Below are 26,908 nucleotides of genomic sequence, written 5' to 3'. Positions count from 1 at the left end.
CCACTGTTTCCCCATCTATTTGCCATGAAGTGACAGGACCTGATGGCATGATCTTACTTTTCTGAATGTTGGGCTTTAAGCCAACTTTTTTCCTCTCCTCTTTCACTTTCATCAAGAGGCTCTTTATTCTGCCATAAGGGTGGTGTCATCTGCATATCTGAGGTTATTGATATTTCTCCCAGCAATCTTGATTCCAGCTTGTGCTTCTTCCAGCCCAGCGTTTCTCATGATGTACTCTGCATATAAGTTAAATAAGCAGGGTGACATTATACAGCCTTGATATACTCCTTTTCCTATTTGGAACCAGTCTGTTGTTCCATGCCCAGTTCTAACTGTTGCTTCCTGACCTGCCTACAGGTTTCTCAAGAGGCAGGTCAGGTGGTCTGGTATTTGCATCTATGAAATAGATAAATCACAAGGACCTACTGTATAACACAGAGATATATAATCAGTATCTTGTAATAACTTATAACGGAAGGAATCAGACAAAGAATATATATATAACTGAATCACTTTGCTGTACACCTGAACATCTGAAACTAATACAACATTGTAAATCAACTATACTTCAATTTTTGTTTAAATAAAGGGGAAAATTTGAACATAAAGTGAGATAAAAGGCTATTTGAAGTCACAGGAAGGATTCCATCCACATGTTTCTTTGACTTTAACCTTTGCTTTTTGTTGTTTTTGTTTGTTTTTGTCTTCCATCATAGCCTGCCTTGGGGAACCCTGCTCCTCTTCCTGACTATTAAACTCAAGTGCCTATGTTCAGCTCACAGAGAGATTATCTAACACAGCTCACCTATGAATGATTGCAGAAAATAAGAAATGAACACATCCCCTTCTATTTTGCAAGATAAATGTCTTTTTAACTTTATTTCCTCACTTTCTCTCCCTCTCTGTTCTATAAAAGAATCTGGCATCCAGACCCTGAAAAGATGGTTGAGACATATCTGTCATCTGTCTTTCTGAATGAAGTCATATTCCTTACCTCAACAGCTCATTTCTCATTTCTCGGTTAATTTGCCTGGCATGGAGCGAGCAGAGAAAGCATCAACTTAGTAACACCAAGACCAGCGGAAACTAGGAGACAGGCCTGGCACAGAGGCTCCCTTTCAGTCCTCAGAAGGAACCAGTCCTGTCAACCTGTTGACCTTGGATTCCAGCCTCCAGAACCAGGAGACCATAAATGTCTGTTGTTTAAACCACTCTGTGTGTGGCACTTTGTTACAGAAGCCTCCGAAAACTAGGGTGTTGGCTTATTATTTGAAAAAGCCTCCAGGCTGGTGATAAGTATAAATTATGAAGGTTTAGAAATAGATTCTGTTCCTGAGATAACTACCAGGTTTCCCCCCATCAATCTGTGTTAGTTCTGTGTATGCAGGACACCACAGAGAGTAATTGGCCCTTCAGTCCACCCTGGCTCTCCTGGCCAATCAGAGTCTAATGAATCCTCTCCCCAGAAAATTGCCTGCATACACACTCAAAACAGACACAGCTTGGTGAAGTAAGTCAGACGGAGAAAGACAAATACTGTACGATATCCCTTATATCTGGAATCTTAAAAATATGACAAACTAGTGAATATAACAGAAGCGAAGTAGACTCACAGATAAAGAGAACAAACTCGTGGTTCCCAGTGAGAGGTAGAAGAGGGGGAAGTGCAAACTATTGGATGTAAGACAAGCTCAAGGATATATTGTACAGCACAGGGATTGTAGCCTGTATTTTGCAATATCTGTAAATGAAAAGTATCCCTTAAAATCATGTTCAGTTCAGTTCAGTCACTCAGTCGTGTCTGACTCTTTATGACCCCATGGACTGCAGCACACCAGGCTTCCCTGTCCATCACTAACTCCTGGAGTTTACTCAAACTCATGTCCATAGAGTTGGTGATGCCATCCAACCATCTCATCCGCTGTCATTCCCTTCTCCTCCTGCCCTCAATCTTTCCCAGCATCAGGGTCTTTTCAAATGAGTCAGCTCTTTGCATTAGGTGGCCAAAGTATTGTAGTTTCAGCTTCAGCATCAGTCCTTCCAATGAATATTCAGGCTTGATTTCCTTTAGGATGGACTGGTTTGATCTTGCATCCAAGGGACTCTCAAGAGTCTTCTCCAGCACCACAGTTCAAAAGCATCAAATCTCCAGTGCTCAGCTTTCTTTATAGTCCAACTCTCACATTCATACATGACTACTGGAAAAACTATAGCTTTGACTAGACAGACCTTTTCCATAAAGTAACGTCTCTGATTTTTAAAATGCTGTTTAGGTTTGTCATAGCTTTTCTTCCAAAGAACAAGCGTCTTTTAATCTAGTGGCTGCAATCACCTTCTGCAGTGATTTTGGAGCCCAAGAAAATAAAGTCTGTCACTGTTACCCCTGTTTCCCCGTCTATTTGCCATGAAGTGATGGGACCAGATGCCATGACCTTCGTTATTTGAATGTTGAGTTTGAAGCCAGCTTTTTCATTCTGCTCTCTTACATTCATCAAGAGGCTCTTTAGTTCCTCTTTGCTTTCTGCCATAAAGGTGGTGTCATCTGCATATCTGAGGTTATTGACATTTCTCCCAGCAATATTGACTCCTGTTTGTGCTTCATCCAGCCCAGCATTTTGCATGATGTACTTTCCATGGCAGCTCAGCTGTTTTTGTTTGTTTGTATTTTTAACACAAAAATGAACACAAACAACAACAACGAAACAGACACAGCCTTCTACATAGACATCAAAGGCTATATACCTTGGCACTAGTGTAAAGATTTGGGGAAAGGCCCACTGTGTGATATGCCAGCAAAAATTGGATGGTGAAAGCCAGGAGCAGTTCACTGGGATCTTGAGGCCTGCAGCCCTGTCTCGAGGACACTGGCAACAATCCTGTGTGAGAAGTGGTATGGGACGCAATCACTGGTGGAGAAGGATGTGCCTAGAGGAAGTCAGTGCCCCCCCCCCCCCCCGACTCTCCCATCTGCACCCATGTGACTCGTGCTGTTGGCCCTGCCTTGGTCACATATGTGAACTGACCCTGGGGTACCTGCTCTCCTGTGTTCCTTCCCTGGGGGCAGATCCCTGTGAGCAACTTGGGATGAAGCTCTAGCCCATGTTTCCAGGTGTGCCTCTGCAGTTCCACTGACCAGGGCTCAGGGGCCTCAATTTCATTTGCTCTGAGATCAAAGGAAACACTCTCAGCAGACAGGTCCCAGGAAACCCTCACTGACCCCCATCCCTCCAGGAGACCCTTGAAGAGTCATTTTACACATGAGGCCTTATCAGGCACACCTGCCTAAGAGGGCTCCCTGGGCCAGCCCTGGTTTAGTTCCCATCCTGTCTCCTTTGCAAGCGCTGTGTTAGATTGCAGCAAAGGCAACGGATAACTGTTGTTTTAACTGCATTGTTTTAATGAACCAAGGCCACACTGCAGTAACCCATTCTAAATCCCTCATTGCCCCTTGCAACTGAAAATGTCTTAACATCACTCCCTGGCTTTCATCACACAAATCTGCACAAGATACGGCTCACAGCCCTGCACCTCGGTCCCTCACCTCAGTGTCGCTTCACCCACAGCCCTCTCCGACCCCTTCTCAGGGAAGGGAGGGGCTGATGGGCAATGCGGCACTGTGTTCTTGGAGATGGAGTCCCAGACTCACAGCTGACTCCACCATTGATTTAGAGGCTCTCACAGACAGGGACAAAGAGACCAAACAGAAACAGAAACCAGCGAGAGGTACATAGTGACGGACTCTTCATCAAGGACGCTCATCACCTTAGGCTATTGTACTGGCTCTGCTGCATTCGATACTGTGCGTTTTCCAATATAATTTCTGACTTGAAAAAAGAGTGCTCAATCAGACACCCATCTCCCTTTACGGGTTAAATTGTGTCCACCGCAAATTTATATGTTGACGTTCTAACCTCAGGCCCTCCGAAGATTTGACTGTAGGGCCTTTAAAGAGGTAATTAAGTTAAATGAGGTCATTGGGGTGGCCCTAATCCAATACAACTTATGTCCTTATAAGAAGAAAAGACAAGGACACAGACAAGCACAGAGGGATGAAGGACCAACAGGAGGACACAGGGAGATGATGATCATCATGTAGCCAAGGAGAGAGGCCTTGGAGGAAATACGCTGCAGACACCTTGGCCCTGGACTTCCAGCCTCCAGAACTGCATGAGAAGATCAATGTCTGTTGAAGCCCTGGTCTGCAGTACTTAGCTATGGCAGTACTTGGAAATACTTAATATTTGTAAAGAATGGTTAAACTATTTTAAAAGAAAAAAAATCGCATTCACTATCTATTTGATCCTACAACACTCCTGTGAGTTGTTATGTCTGTTTTGTAGGTAGAAGAGCTAAGGTGCAGGAAAGAGGTGGCCTAGACCTCCTGCCTTGCAGAAACACCCAACAGCAGAGCCCTCCTTTCACCAGCTCCTTCCTTTCCATCACTTCCTTTAGTGAAAAAACCTACATCCGTTTAAGGATTCTGGTGCCTGTTCTAGACACGTGTCACCATATGGACATGGAATGTTTATGGAAATATCCTGCAAGAGTTGCATTCCCACTGCCTCTTGTTCTCACACTTTTGTCTGAGGTCATACTTCTCCTGCTTGTACACCCGCATCTCACCTGGGACTCTTCATGATAATGGAACTAAACAGGCGAGACCCACGTCCATAAGACAGGGTATCGGGGGCTCCAATCCTGCTCACTTGGTGTGGACAGGGAGTCAGAGCTATGTCATACATGGAAATCCAAGTGTGAGATGGTTGGTGGGAGCATACAAGGGTCCTGGGGGGCTGGGGGCACCCCCAGAAGAAACGGGACTACCCAGACATCAGGCTACAGGTTTACTTCCCTGGATACCTGCCCATCTGGCTATCAGAACCTTAAAGACAAACACAGCTTACTTTATTCCATCCCAGTATTATTCCCCATCTTGGAATTTATACATTTTTTTTAATAGCTTCATTGATGAATAACTAACATAAAATAATTTGCACATCCTTAAAGTGCACAATGAGGCAAACGTTGACCTTTGTGTGCACATGCCAACCTCATTGCCACCAAGGGGATGAATATGTCTGGGTTCCCTTGTGCCCTTTGCAACCTTCCTTCCTGTACTCCCCTGCGTAGCACCTTCAGGCCATCATTGATCAATTTTCTGTCACTGTACATTTGGATTTTCCAGAACTTTACAGAAATGAAATCCTGCAGTAGGCATTCCTTTTATCTGGCTTCTTAATACCCTGAGATTCACTCACATCACTGCATATATCAATAGTTTGTTCCTTTGATTTCTGCGTAGTTATTCATCTGTTGCAGGATGTTTGTGTTGTTCCCAGTTCGAGGCTATTTCAATGCAGCTGTCTGAATTTGGTGCGAAGTCTCTATATGGACACGTGCTCCTCTCCAGTGAATTCCTAGGAGTGGAGTGGTGGATCTTGAAGGACCCATACAGTTAACTGTTAGGAAACTATCAGGCGATTTCCCAGAGCAACATGGGAGTGTTCTGGTCTCTCCACGCCCTTGTGACACATGATGTGACCCGTTTTTCTGATTTAGCTGCTCTCATAGATGTGCAGTGAATTATCATTATGGTTTTGATTTGCATTTCCCTAATGATAATGATGCTGAGTGTCTTTTCATGTACTGTTTTGTCATCTTTGCATTTTACTTGGTAAGTCTTTTAATCACTTTAAAAGAAATAGGATAATTTGTATGCTTGTAATTGAATTTAAAGAATTCTTGATACATCCCGAGTCTTTGTTAGATGTATGTTTTGCATTTCATTCACTATAATATGTAAACAAGAAAGGCTATTGGGAATAGCTGTACCACACTATGAAATGAAATATGCATTTATTCAACTAGTATCTTAAGTATAAATTATGCATGCCAAAGTTGCAAAGAGTACACAGATATACTACTTTCAATCCCTCCCTGATGGCTGGGTGGCACTCTTAGTCAGATGGGCTGGAGGAAATCTCCGGGTTTTGCCCCACCTGGGTCATCTTCATTTCTTGCCTCTTATCCTCAGGGCCTTTCCTGTATCCACCCTCCCCTCCGCTCCACACCAACACACGGCGTGGGTCCCACGCAGGATAGACAGGCACCATGGTTACCATGGGCTATTGGACAGAGTCTCCTTTTGCTGCCCCAGCTGCATGGCTGCACTGGATCTTCCTTTCAGCTCCTGTCAAGCAGGGAGAGCCATCTGGGGACACCTGCTTTCTCCTCACTTCCAGAGGGTGAGGGCTATTGTAGCTTCTGGAACATTTTGCAGGAAAAGATCAATGTTTCAGTTGTGTGTTAACTTAGAGAGTTGTCCCCCTGATTAAAAAGTAACCCTCCCTTTGCCACCAAATATCCCTTCCTGGAGGCAACAGCATGGAGGTGGTACTGAGGCGTTAGAGGAGCAGCCATTTTTTACCCCTCCCATCGGGGCTGAAAAGTTATATACTTGGAAATGTACTCAATGTTTACCTCCCTGCAGGAAGTGCAAACCCTAAAAGAGCAGGCACTTTGCCCATCTTGCTTGCAGTTATGTGCTCAGCCCTGTGTGCAGCGCCTGGCCCACAGATGGAGCTCAATACATAATGGTTCATGAGTGAATACGTGACCAGGCTGAATGGTGGAATTCAGGGCTGAGAACTGGAAGGATTAACATTGAGATCATCTAGCTAATAAATAGAGACAGTACTCAGACCCAGGTGTGCCTGTGAACAAGGGGCCTTTTCAATGGTGTGAAGTGGGTGCTTCCCTGGAGGCACTCCTGCTGCACTCTGACACCAAGGACAGGCCATCTGTGTGCTCAAAGGGCTAGGGAGCTCAGAGAAAGATGAAGTCACAGACACACAGCCTGGGAGAAGAAAGTGCGGCCTGTGAGCCAGCAGTGCGGAGCAGCCAGGGTCTGCCCCTGACTTTGGTTGAGCCACTGTCTGTGGCTGTGCAGTCCCTGGTTCCTTTTCTTGGCCATGTGTCTTCACCGGTCTTGGCCACATGTCTTCATTTCACAAGCTACAAAGTGAAAGTTTCTTTAAAATCCAGAGTAACAGGAAAATTGCCAGTGATATTGAAAATGTTTCTAAACTTCTGAGAAAATTCAAGCTTAGCATGATTTTTAAGGGCTTTCCCAGGGCCTCAGTGGTAAAGAATCTGCCTGCAATGCAGGAAATGCGGGTCCAATCCCTGGATTGGGAAGATCCCCTGGAGGAGGAAATGGCAACTCACCCCAGTACTCTTGCCTGGGAAAACCCAAGGACAGAGGAGCCTGGCAGGCTACATTCCATAGGATCGCAAACAGTCAGACTTGAATGAGCACAGCACAGCAACATGATTTTTGAAAGTCTAACTCATATGCTTCCACTTTTTGCATGCCCATCTTACCATTTCTCTTGTATCTGGGACAGTTACCCTTGACCAGCACTGCTGTCTTCATCGCAGATGAAGCACGCCCTTTCTGGGCACATCCCCCTGCTGTTCCAGCCTGGCTCTTCTCACCACTTGACAAACCTACGCCACTTGCCAGATTCTAAGCCTCTGTCCCCTGTGATGTCCACATAGGTCCCCTAAACAGTCTGTTAGTGATATCCTTTGCCAGGCCACCTCCCTCACCACTGACTGCCACTGATTCCCAGTCTTCTCACACAGACTCACATGTACACACACAGACACACACGCACACACATGCTCACAAGCTGCACCTTGAAACGGGAACAAGCTGTGAGCTCTGGGTCTAGCCTTGTTTCAATCTAGGGCAGCAGGGCCCCAGTAAACAAATGTCCATCCAGTAAAGACAGATATTCAAATTATGACTGTGTCTTCAATGGAGTTAATAATGGAGACAGTGGAAGATCAGGACAGAAGAACAAAGCTTTGACTGGCTGGTGGGATCAGGGGAGAGTATTTTGAGGAAGTGACATCTGAGCTGACACTTGGAAGGTGAGTAGGACCTGGCCTTGGAGGACTAAGGGAGAGATGAGCAAAGTCATGGGATGAGGAGATGTTGGCATCAGAGGAGATGACAAAAACCTGAGGGGTGATGTGTCATCAACCAAGGGGCAAGGACACATGTAATGAACATGAAAGAGGGCCTTCCAGATCATGATGGAGCCCAGATCATGCTTGCTACTGGAGGAGGCTGTGCAGTAAGTGAGGCAACAGCAGAGTTTGTACCAGCGTGGAGAGTGGGAGGGGTCGGGGTGGCGGGGGTGAGGGGCTGACAAAATGCCTTCGAGGTGAGAGTGAGTAGTCAGGATGTGGTGGTGGACAGCATGCAAGGGATAGAAGATGACATCAGGAAGGGGCCAGATTTCCGCTGGTGAAAGCAGGTGGCATTTTCCAGGATGCAGAAGAGAAAAGAGTACTTTGTGGGGGGAGAGTCCAGTTCAGTTTCAGGCAGATGGGCCTGAAGTAACATTTTCAATAGTCCTGTGATTTATTATAATCATATTGACAGTTTCTACCACTCACAGCAGTGAAACCACCTTCAAGAGTGTGTATGTGTTTTCTTTCAGACAAGATGAGATCCACCGGGAAGGAAAAGAAACATTAAACCGTCCACGTGTGGCTCCTGCAGGGCAGGACAAGCACACCGGGCCCTGACACACTTGCCTTGCTGACACCTGGGGAGAAAAAGAGCAGGGAACATCGGCCTGCAGGTGTTTTTAGCCTTCAGAAGATTATGAAGTGGCAGGTAATTACGATTGTTGTTTTTCAGAGAAGGGGAAAGAAACTTCTGAGTCCACTGTTTTGCATCATGATCTTTTTATTCCCTGATCTAGTTAGCACAAAGATCCTTGTGCTAACTAACTACTGCCCTAGGATGTTAATAATAAAAAGAAAAGTCCTGGATGATCTCCTCCCTAACCCAATCCTCACTCAAAATTCCTAAGCTATGTCTTTTGCAAATGGTTTGAGTTTGCCACAAAGAGAAGCAAATTTCATCCTATTAAAACAAACTATAGGAACAATCACACCACATGTAAAGTGAGGGCATTACAGTGACTGAAGATGACCACAAGATCATGGATTCCTTAGTACTTTGGCCACCTCATGCGAAGAGTTGACTCATTGGAAAATACTCTGATGCTGAGAGGGATTGGGGGCAGGAGGAGAAGGGGACAACAGAGGATGAGATGGCTGGATGGCATCACTGACTCGATGGACGTGAGTCTGAGTGAACTCCGGGAGTTGGTGACGGACAGGGAGGCCTGGCGTGCTGTGATTCATGGGGTCGCAAAGAGTCAGACATGACTGAGCGACTGAACTGAACTGAACTGAACAGAGACTAGTCTCTAATAGAAGACACAACACGTGGTGTCAGACAGACCTGTGGGCAAGGTGCAGTGTCTTGCATGGGACCATCCATGGAACATGGCATCTGCCCACGGCTCACAGCTGATGGAGTTCCCAGAAGAGGGTGTCTTCTGCCAACTTAAAAAAATCTCTCCCTCATGCCTCTGACAGTTTTTCCTAAACAGGAGGTTAGGGAGTAGGGGGTGGTCGTTGTAAAAGAAAGGGAAGAGAAACTGACACTTAATAATTTCCTGCCATGGTCCAGCCTCCTTCATACACATGAGGCTCTGTGTGTGGGTTTCCTCCTCTGTAAATGTCAGTAATAATAGTGGCCCTCTGATGGGTTTGTTTTTTGAGGAGTAAATAGCTACTCTGTGTAGAGCACTTGGAACTGTGCCCAGAACATCAGAAGTGCCTGCTGAGAGAATTTTTCTTACAAGGACCCTCATCATTGTCACTACACTTCTCATCACAGATTCTCTGATGTTCATTTTGCAGATGAGGAGACTGAGGTTAGGAGTGTACAAGTCAGTGCTGGTTCCACACAGCGCAGTAACAAACAGCCCCCAAGTTCAAGTGGCTGACAAGTGATGGTGCAAGGAAGAGCAACTTTATTCAGAAAGCCAGCAGATTGAGAAGATGGTGGACTTGTGTTCCAAAGAAACATCTTATCTGAGTTAGAATTCAGGTTTCTTTTATACTAAAATGGGAAGAAGTGTGGCTGGTCATTGCAAACTTCTTGATGTAGTAATCCTTTGCTCTTGTAGCTGTCCTTGTTGGTCAGGCCACAAAGTTCATATCAACCTCCAGCAAGAGGAAACGTCATACTCTGTTTTGCAACTTTTTACCTCTATATGAATGGAAAAGTTTTACACCTATAAAGGTCAGAGTTTTGAGAATGGACTTTCCTGTATATTTCAGACTATAGGCAACATTCTTAACTTGTAGCAAAAGCAACAGAATATAATGCTAAAGCAAAAGAAACATCCAATATTGAGGCAGATGTGTTCTTCCAAATTACAGCCCCCCTGTAGCATCAGCTGGCTGCACCCACCTCCCTTTTTCCTCCTTCTCTGCCATCTCTCAGAGCTATGTCTGCACACTGCCTTCTTTCTCCTTGGTAAGGAAGATGTCATTCTGGCTGAAAACTTCTCATATTTAAGACAGGGCAACAACAATAATAAGAAAAATAAGCAGCAATGATAGCACCTTGGATTTGGAATTAGCCTTTTCCTAGAGAATCTCAATCTTCTCCCAAAGTAAACAAGAAAGAGGGAGACAGAGAGCTGAGTGCTTTGCTGGGGTCATGAGCCAGGACAGCTGTATCCAGGATGATAGCCCATCTCTTTAAGTTGTAGATGCCTCCTTCTCAGTTTCCTGATCTGTAGGATGAAATAACTCAATGCATTTCAATTCAGCAAGCATTTACTGTACATAAATTCACTTGTGCATTTACTGTATATAAAGCATTTACCATACTTGAATTCATTTGAGCATTCACTGTATGTAAAGCCTTGTAATTTTGATTATCTTGATTCATTTCCCATGACTGCATCAAGTAATAAAATCACAGAGACTATCATTGTAACCACCCCATTAGCATGTAGGTTCACTGTTATTTCAGTCCATCCCTAGAACTTCCCTGGTAAGTTGTATACTCACACACACACACACACAGACACACACACACACACACACAAAGCTTGCTTTCTAAACTCTGGAAATGTCTTTGCAGTTCCCTTTCAGTATTGCATTCATGATGTAGATTCCCTATCTTCACTCATCTGTGATTTTCCTCCCTGAATTTTCATGGATAAAGCACAGTCCATCGGTCTAGAGAATCAGTGTTGGAACAACTTCTCTTCCAGACTTCTCTAGAACCAGGAACTCATGTTGACCTGGATTGACTTTGGTTCCTCCTCTTAGCCAAAGGCATCTCCAAGGCTGCTTTCCTCTGTTGTGGTCTTCAACCTGGAGAAAACAAAGGGCAAGCCAGGTACCCCCTACATTTCTCAGCCCTCCAGTACTGGGAGGTATGATCACATTGCATCCCCACAGGAAACGCCTCTGGCCAGTCATTCTGCCTAAGCCCCAGTCCCGGGACCACCGCTGCCCTGGCCATGCCCTGGGCTTGGCTCTTGCCTGCACAGGGTAGTTTTGCTGCATGTGGATGCCCTGGGGTGGCAGAAGCACCCCAATCCTGTGTGCCCACTTTGAGCACAGGTGTGAGATGTGGCAGGCACTCAGAAATGCTTGCCATGTTTGGAGCCAGGTGGTGGTAGGGTTGTGGTTAGGACTGTCTCTATAACTGAGGCGAAGGCTGTGGTTTTTCCAAATTGGTTTCCCGGTGTCCAACAGCATCCTCATCTAAAGGCAAAATGGGAAAGAGACGAAGATGGAGGAGGACATGACAATGGGAGGGACAGACAGGGGGAGAGGAAATGCCAGGGACATAGGGCAAGAGGGGAGAAGGGGACACAGCAGACATGTCCCACCTGCCCCTGGATGGTGCTCTTAGAAAACGTTCACTCTCCCTGAGGATGAGCCTTAAGAAGGTTCCATCTTACTGGCCACCCAGTGGGCACCTGAGGGGGGTTCTGCCCACCTGCCAGGGCCCAACAACCTCTTGGCATCAGGAGTCCCCAACTCTGTGCTGCCCTAGAGGGACAGGTCAGGGAACTCAGTTCCAGTCACTGGCCTCACAAGAATGTGACCAGCTCTGCCAGGTTAAAGACTTTCCCAGCAACCTCAGTCTTTTTTATTTCTTATTTCACATTCTCTAGTTAAACTTGGCTGGCCTTTTGGAGCGGAGTGTGTTTCCCAGCTGCATGAGGTTCTTTTAATGTGAAGAAAGGATTCCAAGATGGATGGTAGAAAATAGAGAATTGGAGAGATTTTTCAAAAATAATAGAGATTTTTAATGCAATCATATCCTTTATTTTAACTTTGGACCTGTTGGAAGAGCATCATCTGTGCATTAACTGGGTTCCCAGAAGAAAGGCTTTCAAAGGAGACCACAGCCCACACGACCTCTCTGCCCCATCCTGTTCCAACCACTTTAAACTGGACAGACTTGTCAGGCTGCTCCCGTGGACAAAGTGACCCAGACAAAAGCCAGTTCCTTCTGTGGCGAAGGGAGAAGGAAGATAGTTTGTCTCTTAGATTTTCATTTGGTTTTTTTAATAAGTCGGTGCAGAAAAACTACTTGCTACCAATTTCGAATGGGTGGTGAGAGAACACATGGCTGAAAGTAAAGGGTGGGCAGGCTGAGTTCAGCATGAGGGGAACAGGGCGTCCCCGGCACAGTGCCCTCTGAGTGACCCCCTGAGTCAGCCGCACTAGGAGAGAGCCTGTCGTGAAGCAGGCTCCGTTGTTATTCAGGGGCAGGGAGGTCAGCAGATCAGCAAATGGCCACATGGGAGAGAGAGCTTGTTACTCAGTGCTCCCAGGAGGAGGGGGCATGGCATGCCTTGCAGAAATAGCCACAAGGGGAAGGCCCAGGGTGGTTGGGAGAAGGAGGGGGGCAGATGCATGGATAGTATTGTGGTTTTCGTGAGAAGAAGTGGGTAAGGCAGGGTCAACAGGCTCAGGACTGACTGGTTTGTATCATTTCAGGGCTCTGGGTGTAGGGCTGCCTTGGTTGAAGTACCTGACTTGGGTGATCAGGACAGGGGCCTGGTGAAAGCCCCACAGCGGAAGTAGGAGGAGGTGGGCTCTGGATTGACTGATTTGCCTTTGAAAAGTGTGTTATCAGTGAGTTGTTAACCATGCCTAGGAACTGGCAACCCTGTCAGGGGCAGTCCCTCCAGGATCAGCAAGACCCCAAGAAGTCAAAACATCAGAATATAGAAAATAGAAGACATGGTTCATACAGAGAGGCAGGCTTTTGGATGAATCTCTGAAACAAAATATGAAAGTACCAAACCTTTACTGAAAACCCTAAGTCAGCCTACTCTTTCACTGGAAAATGTTCACCTATCTTATTTCCTCCTTCTTTTGTTTCTTTTGAGCACCAAGATATCCTGTGATGGGGAAACCCAGGCAAACCAGGGAGAAGTTTTTGTTGGTATCATTGTCAGTGTGGAGGAAAGAACCTTTGTGTGGACTGAGTCACCAGCCATGATGAACCTCTGTTCTAAAAGGGCCCTTGGGAGATCCAGGCACAAGTGGAGCTCCACCCTGTGTATGAGCTGTGCCCTATCTACACGCCTGCTAAGGTTCCCTGAGATTCTGGAGGGATGGGTTTATCTGGTCAGAGTTATAGCCTTCATCAGGGACTCCACTTCACACCTTTCTGAGCTCTGAGTGGAAGGTCACTGGTGACCTTGGCATGCCAGGGTTGCAGCCTGGAGTGAAGTGAGGTTGCTGCCTGGCAAAGCCTTTTCTCCCAGGACAGATGAGCTCAGATAATTCATGTTTCTGAAGCCTGTGTATTTGTTTAGTAAATATTAGAATCTAATGACAGAGCTGTTTTTTGTGGGATTTTTAAAATATATTTTTCAAAAATTTATGTGGCTGTGCTGGGTCTTACTTGCAGCTCTCAGGATCTCCAATCTTCCTTGTGCCACATGGACTTCTAGCTGCAGATGTGAACTCTTAGTTGGGGCATGTGGGGTTTCATTTCCCAACCATAGATCAAACCTGGACCCCCCGTCTTAGCCGCAGGACCATTCTAATGGCAGAGCTGTTCTTTAGTTGGCCTCACTTTGCCAGCAGAGGTGACAACCAAAATTCAAAACCACATCCAGAACTAGACACACGAGCACCACTATGCCATCTTACTCACTCCTGGATGGCGACACAGAAAAATGCAGACACCCGGAATAAGGCTTACTGATGGGCCAAAGGGCAGTGACTGAAAGCATCTAGAGGCCCTGGTTTGTTCCAGAGGAAACAAGCCTTCATGTCACTTCCCTCCACTCTGTCCCCTGCCCGACCTCTCCTAGTTGGGCCCTGAGCCCTGATGAATGTCATCACATTATCAACAGTTCCCTCACTCTGAACAAACCTCAACCCATTCTAATCTCTGGTTAATCCATGTTTCCATAAGTGTAATGATTAAATTGCCTGCTCTAACAAACAAGGTCATGGGAATATAGAGTTTGAGTGAATACATTGGAAAAAATCTGTGGATAGACATCATAACATGAAGTACCTCCTTATGAAGATGAAGAGAAAGAAAGACAGAGAGGCACCAACCTAGCTGCTCCCTACCTGGAGCTGGGCATCCCAGGTAGGCACACCTGCATCAGCAACACAGACACCTGGGGCTTCCCCAGGAGATCGGGGGCACTGGGCACTGCCCAGCCTTGCCTGCATGATGGTCCCTTCAAGCTGTCGTCCCTATTTTAGGCTCCAGCCCAAGGTCAGAACACATTGTCCTTTGGTCTCCCCAGCCATGTCAGTGCAGTGGCTGGTCCGGGGTGCCCCTTGTTATCCTTCACATCCTCCTCATCACTCCTACCCTGGATTCTGCCATGAAATGTTCTTAACTGACCACCTTCTTCTCTGCACACAGCATGTTCCCACACTGCTTCTGTGCTGAAAGGTCTTTCCATTATTGTTTTGCAAATGTTCAATATCTTCTCCAACACCCATGTTCTTTCCTAGTTTAAATTCAAGCATGGCCCAGTCCTTCAATTCCTTATCTCAGTGGGGAGCTGCATTTCACCATTGCTTGTTTCCTGGGAGGCACCTCCATAGCAAGTCTTCCTTTGTCATCTTTTGATCATAATCCCTAATCCCACCCCTTATGGGTTTCCCACTCCATGGAGGCCAAAGACGGCCGGGGAGACACTGTATTTAGAGACAATGACCCATGGCTCCTCCTTTTTTGCTGTGCAGTGTCACTGTTAAAGCAGCAAGCACTGTCTTAAGTGTAAAGCACATTAGAGGGCCTGAGTGAAGTGGATGTTTCTTCAGGCTTTTAAACTTTTGCCTGTGATATGCTCCCTGCCAGAAATGCCCTTTTTTTTTTTTTAACCCATTGACTGGCCCCACCCCTGTTGACTGTCTAAGTCCTATTTCATTTTTATGTCAATCCACTCCAGTGTTCTTGCCTGGAGAATCCCATGGATGGAGAAGCCTAGTAGGTTACAGTCCACGGGGTCGCAGAGTCAGACACGACTGAGCGACTTCACCTCACTTTCACCTCATACATATCAATATTTGGGCTTTCCTGGTGGCTCAGAGGTTAAAGCATCTGCCTCTAATGCAGGAGACCTGGGTTCAGTCCCTGGATTGGGAAGATCCCCTGGAGGAGGGCATGGCAACCCACTCCAGTATTCTTGTCTGGAGAATCCCCTGGACGGAGGAGCCTGGTGGGCTACAGTCCACGGGGTTGCAAAGAGTCGGACACAACTGAGCAACTTAACTTCATTTTTATACACAGCTAAAATTGCACCTTCTGTGTGAAAATACCTTCCCAGCCCCCTCCCAGGGAGTTTTTACCTCCCATGGGGGCTTGTGAGGTCATAGCCACACTTCTGGGCCTTCTCAGTCTTTCTCTGCTGTCCTTGTGGAAGAGCCCCCCTCCCCCCACACACACAACCTGTGTGAGCTTTGAGGCCCCAGCTGTCTTACTGACTCTGGACTCCAAAGCCTGCACTGAACACCTCAGTCTTCATGACTATTTGCGCCATGGATGGAGACAGAAAGCGGTAAGTACTGATGCTGTGTGTCTATGTGCTTGGGAGACTGTGGGGCAGGCAAGAGAGATTGACCTAAGCCCTCAGTTTCCTCATCTGTAGAATACGAGTGATGATGACAAGGCCTATGTCGGCGTCATAGTGGAGGCTGTGAAAGCCAAATGAGTGAATACACGTAAGGCGCTTCAGTCAGTGCGAGGAGCTAATGCCTAATAAATGTCCAGTAAAAAATGCTCAATGTCATTATCTTAGAGAGACTCATGAGACCTTACATGAGCCAGCCTGTATTCTGTCATGTAATTAGGAGGGGTACAAGCAGTGTTTAAAAAATTTAAGGCTCACTTACTGATGGTTTCAACATTTCTTTTTTAAGCGATTGTGTCCCCTCACCTTGCATTTTCCCTTCCTCCAGTGATGAATATCCAAGTGGGCTTGGGTGGGTAAAAGTAAAAACAGACTCAGAATAACAAGTAAACTGTTTGTTTGGCCCAAACAATTGGAGGAGGGTGCAGGACTGATGAGCAAGGCTCAGTGGGACTTCCACCCAGAGTCCCAGCTCTATGACCAAATGTGACTTTTGTATCAGGCAAATCTCTCCATCTCTTCCAGCCTCAATGGACTCATCTGTGAAGTGGGAATGAGGAAGCTAGAAAAACTTCTACAGTCTCTTTAATTCTAAAAGAAATCATGTGACCCTAGTTCTAAATGTAAGTCCTCTTATGGAGTCAATCTTTTCTGGAAAAATAGCATAGTTTATTTTACCAGTAGCCTTGGAAGTGAGCAAACTAGTAAAATAACAACAATTTTTTTTTAAAGGGAAAAGAATTGTAAAAACAATCTAAAAATCAACCCTTGACATGGACAAGGCAGCATTTTTACATGATTTACAAAGCTATTCTTATTTTTATAATAAGGCATGTATTATACATCATATATTTTATGTATGCAAACATAAGTGAATGGTTGTATGTGTCATGTATACGTATGCGTGATGGTTTTCATAATGGTCTCTCACTAATGTGCTATGTTTAGTCGCTCAGTCATGTCTGACTCTTTGCAACCCCATGCACTGTAGGCCACCAGGCTCCTCTGACTATGGGGATTCTCCAGGCAAGAATATTGGAGTGGGTTGCTATGCCCTCCTCCAGGGGATCTTCCCTACCCAGGAAACAAACCCATGTCTCCTGCATTGCAGGTGGATTCTTTAGCAACTAAGCCACCAAGGAAGCCCAAGGACACTGGAGTAGGTAGACTGTCCCTTCTCCAGGGCATCTTCCAGCCCCATGAATCGAACTGGGGTCTCCTGCACTGCAGGTGGATTCTTCACGAGCTGAGCTACCAGATAAGCCCCTCTCACTGATACATCATTTTAAATATATATATATACATATGTATATACATATATACATGTATATACATACATGTACATATATATACACGTATATACATACATATATACATATACATATCTAAGATGAAATTTACCATCTTAACCATCTTTAAGTGTACAGTTCAGTGACATTCACATAGCCTTGAATGTTGTAAAAACCCTATAGCCATAAGTAATACATTAGAAGAGCTAAGAGTAGGCTTCCCTGAGGCCAGGACATTTCACCCTGGGAGGTCATTAGCAGAGAACAGCCCCTTCCTTTATGATCAGGTTTTGAATTCTGAGTCTCTGGGGTCTCTGGCTGCCTGGGATCTCTCTTTGGTCTTTTTACAGGTCAGATTTGGAGGCATGGGAGGTCACCACTATGGAGGCAGGGTGATGGGAGCCTCAAACCACCTTGCATTGTATCATGCCTCCTGCCAACAAGCTTGTTGTGTTTCCCATCCCATTTCTTATTAGTCTTCTCCAAATCTCCCTGAAGGAACAGGGTGCTATTAGCCCTAACCAGAGTTTATAGCTGGGGTTGGGGAGAAGGAAGAGGCCATTGCTGCTGCTACCACCAGCTGCCAAGAATGTTTTGTCCTGGGGACATTTCAGAGGTCAGAGGGCATAGTTGCATCCTGGGAGCCACTCAGCTCCCTCACCAGCCTGGTTGTTCCAGGCAGAAATGGAGCTCTCTTTGTAGGACTGTATGTGTACTTTGGAGGCCAAATCAGATTCTGGAGTCACATTACTATTTAATCATTTGAAAGAAAAAAATTTTTGGATTTTTTTTTTGTTCAATTTAAGCACAGTTAACCACATTCTGATGTCCCCAAACTGGATATACAGGCATGTCTTCTGAAATTTTCCATGTTTGAGGATATTTGACTTGGAAAGTTCTGAGCCAGCAAGGATTTGTTTTTTGGGAAGTCTCTCCCAGCTAGAAAGCAAGAAGAATTGTAGCTGCAAAACTCTCTCACAATTTTTTCAATTGTGGTTTTATATATATATATATATATATATATATACATATACATATATATATACATATATATGTATATATATGATGAAATTTACCATCTTAACCATCTTTAAGTGTACAGTTCAGTGACATTCACATTGTTGTGCCAATTCACCACCATCCAGTGACATTCACCACCATCCATCTCCAGATCTCTTTCCATCTTGCAAAACTGAAACTCTGTCCCTTAAACTCTAACTCCCATCCCTCACCCCCAGCCCCTGACAACCACCATTCTACTTTCTGTCTCTATGAATTGCACTATTCTAGGTACCTCACATGACTGGAATCATATAGTATTTGTCCTTTTGTGACTGGCTTATTTCACTGAGCATTGCGTCTTCCAGAATCACCTGTCCTGTAGCCTGTGTCTGAGTTTGCTTTGTTTTAAGACTGAATAATATTCCATTGTATAGATATACCATATTTTGTCTATCTAGTCATCCATTGGTGGACATTGGGTTGCTTATCTTGCAATTTTAAATCAGACATTTCTTGATTAGCCTGTTACCTTTCAAATGGAAATTTTTGTTCCAAATAGCACTTAATATGTCAATCAGTGGTTATGGTACCTACCCCCTGTCCTGCTCTGTATATTAACACTTTTTATATTATACATCTTTTCCTGTCTTCAAATGCACCCTGTATTACCCACTACTTTATACATGATTATTTGCAGTGTTTCTTTTATAAAGAAAGTGTTTTGTGACCAAAGGCATTATTACAAAGCTAATGAAGGGAGATCTTCAGGGTCCTTCACTCTGTCCTAGGACATGGGAGTTTTGCAATTGTAGTTTTGCATTATTTTTCTTTTTTTTTTTTTAAATAGAACTATCTTATAGATTTATTAATGAAAAATACTTTACAAAAAACAGTATGTTTGGCCCTAAAATAGTTCAGCTGACTCTGAGGGTTTACAGCGGCGATTGAGCAAGTGGCAGTAATGGCTGTGCTGCTGAGGACAGGAGGGTATGTTAGTGTGCCTGACTCCCATTTGTTCCGAAGAGTAAATGTTATGTTGGTAGTCCCACATTCTAGGCCTAAGGTTTGGGGGCTGAGGGAAGGCTGACAGTCTGGGCGGGTGGGCTAGCCTGAATGATGTGGTCAGGACCAAGACTACAGGGCTACATGTCCCTCCAAGGATGAGGGATGGAGAAGACAGAAGGTTGGATAATAGGGATAGGTGGATAAAACAAAGCATAGAAGTTGGTAATATAACAGGGAACAGAATATGACGGCTTAGAGTATTCAAGAATAAAATGGTGACCCTAAGATCCTAAGGAATGGCTAGTGTCCAGAGTAACATGAATTCATCTTTAAAGTGGATCAAATAAAACCCTAAACAGCAGCTGCTTCCTTTTGCTAGGTGAATGGAAATTGAAGTTTCAAATATTCCCTCAAAGAGCCAGGTCTCCTTAGGGGTTCCTGGCACCCCTGGGAGAAATTGCCAACTCTGTATTGAGATAAGACTTGCACAACCTTGGCAGGGATGCAGGGTGCCAACTCTGCTGCAGTACAGTTTAACAGAGAAAGCTGTGGCTCCAGGAGAGGAAAGGGTAACCCTTACCACCTACTGTGCTGCAGGGCTCTAGCCCTGACCTGTTCTCTGCCAGGGGCATCTGCTAGGACAAACAGAAACTCCTCTCTCCCTGTCCTCCTGTGCCTAGACGGCAGGGCATAACTGCTTTGCCTCCAGTCATCATCTGGGGGCATGTCTACTCTTCGAGGACCAGGGGCTCGAAATCCTGGAACAGGACCTGAATTCCAAGCTGACCTCAGGGGTACACAAAGACTGCTTGGTGGCGGCGACACAGGGTGAACAACAGGACGGTGGGAGGGTGAATGGAAAAGATCCCCCCAGGACTGAGCATGAGGAACCTGAAGGTCCTGCTGTCTTTCTGGTAGTGTGGCAGTGTGGGTTAGCTGACGCTTGCACCCTGGAGTAGTCAGGAATCTGGCCCCAATATGCTGGTTGGCCTCTGACCATGGTCCCCGGGAGGCATCTGTTCTGGAACGATGGGGGAGACTCCGGTAGTTCAAAGTCCTTCCTGCGTACTTGACCCCTTCGGAAGTTTCACCCCTGTCACACATAGCCAGAAACTGCTGGACACTCCTCGAAGTTCCTGGGGGTCTATGGGGCTCCCCTGCCATGCTGGGCATCAAGACATCTGGGGACAGGAACTGTGGTTGGGGTGGGTAGAGTTGGGGACCAAGGAGAAATACAGGAGGGTCATGGATGACAGGGAGGGAAGAGGAGCTGGAACAACGATGCCGGGTTTCCAAAGGCTTTTTCCTCACGCTTGATGAATCAAAACTGTGGGAAGAGACTGGGACCTCCTCCCTCTCTGAGACAACGGTGCCACTGAGACTGCGTGAGATGCGCCGAAAGTTCTCTGCACCATACTGATCATCCTCCCCACACTCCCTGCTGGGGCCTTGGCAAGGTGCGGCCTGAGAAGCAGATACTGCGTTGGCTTCATGGAGACTGTGCTCCATTTCTGCTGTTGGGGTCTTTGAGAGACCAAGGCCAGGGGCTGAGTGCAACCTCCTCCCTACACCATCTGCAGAGCCTGTTTGGCTCAGCGGGTTCCAGGCTACTTCCTGCTGCCCACATCCAGAACAGCCAGATTGAGAAACCTGAAGACTGGCTTGGTAGAGAGACTCCAATTCTGAGGTCTCCTGCTCTGTGTCCTGGTTCCAATGTGGATGCAAAATGATGTGCTTTCTTTCTGGATAGGTTACACAGGTATGGGAATCATGAGGGGAGGACTTCATTCCTGGCCCAGGGACCCCATGTGTAAGCTGAGAATCACAGAGCCTTGTGACATTCACCCAAGAATCCAAAGGCAAGGAAGTCCCCAAGTCGACACTGCTGCCCAGCTCCTTAGGCCCACCATCTCTCACTTGAGACGGTTTCCCGTGGTAAATACCTGACTCTACCAATCTGGGCTGTCCTCCCCTAGAAGCTTCACCGTTAGGCGGCCCAGAGTTCATGGCAAGAGGAGGATGATTAGCAGGCTCTTCCCAGGAAGGCAGTTTGTTCCTACTATCCAAACAGGGTTGTTGTTTTGCCCAAGACCAGTGGCCTTTCCCTTGACCCTGTGGGAAAGGAGGCTTACAGTCAGAAGGTGGAGAGTCCTTCCTTAGACTATTTGGCAAACTTCTATCCTGGGCACCTGTTCCATCCCTGGTGGAGGCTCCGTGCATCCTCTGGAACTGCTCTGCCAAAGAGCGGACAAGCCCCTTGGTGGTAGGAAACTCTGGCATAGAGGGCTCCTCGCTGCCTCGGTCCATATTTGAAATCAATGGAGTTTTGAGGTTTGGGGTTTGGAGGCATTGGTTAGTTTTCTGTACAGTATTAGAAGAGTGAAGCACAGATGAAGAAGGAGCAGGTTTTACAGGGTGGCAGGCCCTGTACAGAGAAAGGCTAGGCTGAGCTGCTGAATTTGAAGGACCACAGCCTAGACTGCGTACATCTCCTCTCTCAGAGGTGGCTATTATTCCATTTGGCTGTGGCCAAGGCATCACCTGGGATGAGTCAGCAGGATCCCTCTGTTCTTGGAATAGCTGTTCTGGATCGGTGTCTCTTCCTTCTTGTTGGGGGAACCGGGTCCCGCTGCTATTGTCACCCCTGCAGCTTTGCAGCTCATCCTCTGATTCCCAACCATGATGAGAATTCTTCTCAGTTCTCCCTGGTGTTTTAGGTAAGCCCTGCCTGTGGAACACAGAGGGGTCAATACTGTCCACCTCCACAGAAGTAAGAAGGTTCGAGGCAGACCCGCTGGGGGAATTGTGCTGTGGAGCAGACAGGGCGGATGACTCTGGGAATAATGGCGAGTGTGGCTCATGGCAGGAAGCAGGTGAGTAAATGAAAGTACTGGCCCCAAACTCTGTATTCGTGTAGGGTTCCAGCGGGGCCTCCTGGCTTAACAATACTTGGAGCAGGATAGGCTGTTCACTTGTTGGCTGAGGGAGGGCTCCTCCCTGCGAGGGGAGGCAGGTTGAGGGCTGCGACGGCGGCTGAGATGATTGCTGCTGCTGCATGCGATCCTGCAGGCTCCGTGCTTTTCGAATACTGATTTGCAACTTCTTATCGACTAGGGCTCTGCTGTGCGTGCTAGAGCTGGCACCATGCAGGGCAAGTCTTAGTTTAGAGATAGCTTCGTTACAGAGAGCCAAAGCGGCAGCACAGTCTCCCTTCTGCTCCAGATGCAGCGACTCTTCAAACACTGAATCTGCCTCTTGCAGGGACCTCTCAAAGCCGTCACTCCTCCCCTGATTCTGCAGTTCATCCAAGTCCATGAAGCGGCTGGGATGAGGGTTAAACCCTTTAGCTGCCTCTAATTCCTTCTCTCGTTTCCTTCGAAGTTCCTGTTCCTGTGCCCTTCTGGCCACTTCTTCCTGCAATTCATCCAGTTCAGTTTTGGAAGATATCTCCCCACCTGAAAGGGGCTGGTTCTTCATCCAGCCACTCCTGGACACAGCGGAGTCTGCCTCCAGGATGCTGCTACTGTGAGACTTAGGGATGTGACGCCAGGAAGGGGCCAACCCTGCTGACCTCTTAGCACTTGGATCCCTGCAGACACTTGAGCTCTCAGGCAGGGCTGCATCCAGGCTGACGGGGCTGCTGCTGTTCCTCTCACTGCTCTCATAGCCAGATTCCATTCGCTGGATTAGGCGAGGGTGTTGCTCTAAAAGGTGACAGCCTGGCCGTGCTGGGCCCCAGATCTTGTACTGGGGGCTTGGTCCACCAGTTTTAACGTCACAGGCAGGTGGCTTGCTTGACTCATCTGGTGTAAATTCTTTTGCTGAATCTTCAGAAAACGGGCTAAGCTGGGTATAGCCACTGTGCTTCCTTTTGTCCTTACTAAAGATACTGTCAATATTCAGAGACTCTCGTTTGGGTCTCCATGTTGGACGGTATTTGCTAGAAGAACTGGATTTTGACTCGCTGCTGGTACTCTCTACTTCCCAGTCACGAGAGTGTAAAGGCAGGCTCCGAGGAGGTTTTTTGTCGGTCTGTTCTCCTCCCTTCCCTGCACAAGAAGGTCCTAGGGTGGTCTGAGAAGCCAGGGATGGTCTGCTATGGATCATATTGCTGACTGTCTCTTTAAAATCCCTTAGCCTGTTGGTGCTGCTGGATGATTTGGAGGCATTCCTAGGAGCCTGCTTCTCTTTCAGTGTTTCTCCTTCACTGTGGTACCCTGAGGCCTGAGGCTCATCGCCTTTCCTCCTGACCCGGCCAGAGCTCCTCTTGCGCTCTATCAATGACCCTTTCTTAGATGGGAGTTTCTGATTACATTCACTGTCAGTCAGGTGTCCTGAATCTTCACTATCGTAGCATGTCCTGCTGTATGACTGGAACTCAACTTGGGGGGGCAGGTCCTGGGTGGACACTGGGGTACCCTGGGGATCCGCATAAAGCAGCAGCAAAGGCTGATAATGCCCCTTGATGCATTTGGTCACCACATCCTTCCACTTGGGCCCAATCTCCTTGACATGAGCATCATCAAAATACATCCATTTGCGGATTTTTGTTTGGAAAAAGAACATAGAGTAATGTTTGCCGTAGTAACAGATCATTCCTACTAAGTACAGTTCAGACTGCTTGGCCCGGTCATCTGTCACTCTGAAAAACAGATCACCCAGCTTAAGGCAGGTGCCCAGGCTGTGAATGACATCCTCTGCCAAGTCTGAGTGGTCCGAGTCCCATACCAGCCCAATTGTGATAATCTGTGGTGCGTTCATCAACACACGGCGAATCCGAATCCTTTCTCCACAGTTGCTCGGGCAGTTCCGCAGATCACCCATGGTGCTGGCATTCTGCAGCAGCTCACCAAACATGCTTGGTGAGGGTTTTTCTCGTCTTTCCAGCATACAAATAGCCTGATTGCAAAGGGAAGTAGTGGAGATATAATGCACCATCTGGATGAAAGGCAGCGGGTCAGAAGTGGCGCCACAGCTGGTACATACACACTGCTCAAACAGTGTCATCGCAAACTTCTGGTGGGAGATGCAGTGCTGGGCAGTACATATGTCCTCTTTGGTTTCATCAGCAATGTGGAAGTGAATTCTCATCAGGAGGTTTTCAAAGCACTCCGCGGCATCATCCATAATTCCCAGCTGGAAACGCTGTTCATCCTGAAAAGTCTTTGCCAGGGCACTGCGGAGAGTGTCAGATGGAAGCACTTTTTCACTACTGCACTGAAACTGGTTAAAGATTCCCTTGAGAGCACAAAAGATGCAGGAATCTCCCATGCATTTGTGAGTTGTAAGCTGCCTAAAGCTACGTCGGAAGATGTCCAGGTGCCATAAAACCTGCAAGGCACTGTTGAGGAAGCAGCTGTTTTGTCCTGGCTCATTGCTGAGGCCTTTGCTGGGAGCTATGGAGGTTGAGCTTCGAGGCGCAAACATCCCCTGGACACTACCACGGCCCCCTGAAAAATAATTTCTCTTCCAAGACATTACTGTTCATTACTGTTTTAGGCTGAAAACAAGAGAATATTTTGTATCTTTGGGGGAGTCCTTAGTCTTTGTTGAAGTCCTTAATATAAACAGAATCCAGAATTTAACAAATTTATGTTGAAGGACTTTGAATTTACAACCTTTCAAACATCATATAGGTAGCTCAAGAAACTCAGGCATCCTTAGATCCACAAGCCAGAGCTGTCCTCAACTTGTTCCAAACAATGCCTAAAATTTAACATGGCACAGGACAAATTCAAACAGAGAAATCCTTAAGTATTGTTTCCTTCTATTTTTCTTGAACTGCCTCCATAAAATCCTGGTGAAGCGGCTGTAATCCTCAACTCCAACAGAATTCAGGATCAGGGTAGAGTGTGTTCTTTAGGCTTGTTTATAATGCTTCCTGTGGATTGAAGATTTTCCCAACTGGAAGGAGAGGCAGACAGACAACCAAGAATCCAGCACAACTCTCCTCGCCTTCTACTGCCTTGTCCCATTGTCCCATCATCCTCTGAAGTAAAAACCCAAGTTCTAAGCAATTGACATAGATTTCAGAAAGCTAAGAAGTTTGTCTGAAATGAAATACATGGAGTTTCTGCTGTTGTTGCTCTGCTGCTGTTCTTTAGTATGTCCCAAACATCTTCTATTATTCCATCCACAACTTCAGAAAATCTCTTCTCTTTTCCTCCGTGACCAGACTAGCCAGCTGTGCCAGAGAGCAAAAGATTATAGATCTCACATCTCAAGAGAGAAGGTGCTAATGAACAAATCTAACTTCCCAAAAATAATTCCCAGAAGCATCTGTTATCCTCAAGTACTCAGCAAACCATTTCCCAGAACTGACAATATATTGCCAAAATCTTAGTGAATTTTGCCAACATTTTGCAGAGAGCAGGCTCAACTCCTGCATTATTTTTCTTAATGAGGGTCCCCCAAGTCTTACAACTTCAAATCCTTCAGAATCTGGACTTGCCAGTGTCTGTATATCAGCACGGAGCAGAGGTAGAAACCTGGATTGCCCCTTCCCAGGAATTTCTTAAGGTGTCCCTCTGAAAAGTGGGGAGAATATTTTCCATAAAGTCATTGGTTCTACTTCCCATCACACACACCACTCACTACCCCAATTTATCTTTTCAAATCCTTCCCACTGTTATGGAATGTTTCTGAAAACAGATGTGTTCAGCAAAGAGGAAACAATAAAATTGAAACAACCTCAGTTGTGATGAGAATCTGCTGTTGGATTTTAAAATGTTTCTTCATTTTTCCCTAAAGTCACCGAACTCTTGATTACCTCCCAGCCTTGGCCAGTGGGGTGAGGGTTGCCTACTGCCCCTCCCTCTTTACCCATCCTGCCCAGGCACACATCACGCTGGTGAGTCCACACATGTCTACCCTCAATCCAGAGACCTAAGGATAAATCATTTTTCTATGCAGAGATAAATCAGGTCCTGAGCAACAAAACCCAGGATGATCCATGTGCATTTGTAATGTCCTTTCCTCCTTTTAAACACCCAGAACCTTCCTTCCACCCAGAACCACCTCTAGAACAATGGGAAACAAAAGCCCCTTCCCCTGGGCCCTCCTGGTCCCCTCCCAGCAGCTTACTGTTCAGGAGATGAGGGCTGGGTGGGGAGGGGAGAAGTAAGAACCCCCAAGGGATGGGTGCTGAATTTTGTCAACAGAGTCTTATCATCACTGCCTTCAGAGAGAAGAGCTGCAAACAGTAAAAATCTATATTTTAATGAGTAAAACACAAGATTCTCTTGGGGAAGGTGGAGGTCTGTACACTGATGGTGCCTTGCATTGCTCTTTGCAACTTCTTTGAACTGCCCTAGTGATGCCAAGTCCTGGCATTTATTTTCAGAGTTGAGGTGCTATAACCCTAACATTAACTCCTGCAGATAATCCAAAAGCCATCTGGAAAAGATCCCTGTACTTCTTTATTTACAGAAATTGAACAGAGATCATCCTTTTTAGAAAAAATAATGTTCATCTATGTTTTATTACCTTGGAACAATTTTAATACAAGACAGGTGGCCCAGTAGGCAAAGAATGTACCTACAGAGCCGGGAAGGCAGGAGATGTGGGTTCAATCCCTGGGTTGGGAAG

The 26,908-nt window shown here is 46.3% G+C and overlaps 1 protein-coding gene across 1 annotated transcript; it reads right to left on the bottom strand.

The window, feature by feature from the left end:
* Nucleotides 1-9,918: 9,918 nt before the first annotated feature.
* On the bottom strand, nt 9,919-25,512 carry LOC114110808 (inactive ubiquitin carboxyl-terminal hydrolase 54-like). The gene is made up of 2 exons (XM_060406714.1): nt 21,265-25,512; nt 9,919-21,063 (listed from the first exon to the last, which is right to left on the bottom strand). Exons 1-2 carry the CDS (start codon nt 24,797-24,799, stop codon nt 19,898-19,900), a joined length of 4,701 nt encoding a protein of 1,566 aa, XP_060262697.1. The 5' UTR covers nt 24,800-25,512; the 3' UTR covers nt 9,919-19,897.
* Nucleotides 25,513-26,908: the final 1,396 nt, after the last annotated feature.

This window comes from Ovis aries, chromosome 25 (genome assembly GCF_016772045.2).
Source record: "Ovis aries strain OAR_USU_Benz2616 breed Rambouillet chromosome 25, ARS-UI_Ramb_v3.0, whole genome shotgun sequence".
NCBI lineage: Eukaryota > Metazoa > Chordata > Mammalia > Artiodactyla > Bovidae > Ovis > Ovis aries.
This window is presented reverse-complemented; position numbering and strand designations above follow the sequence as displayed.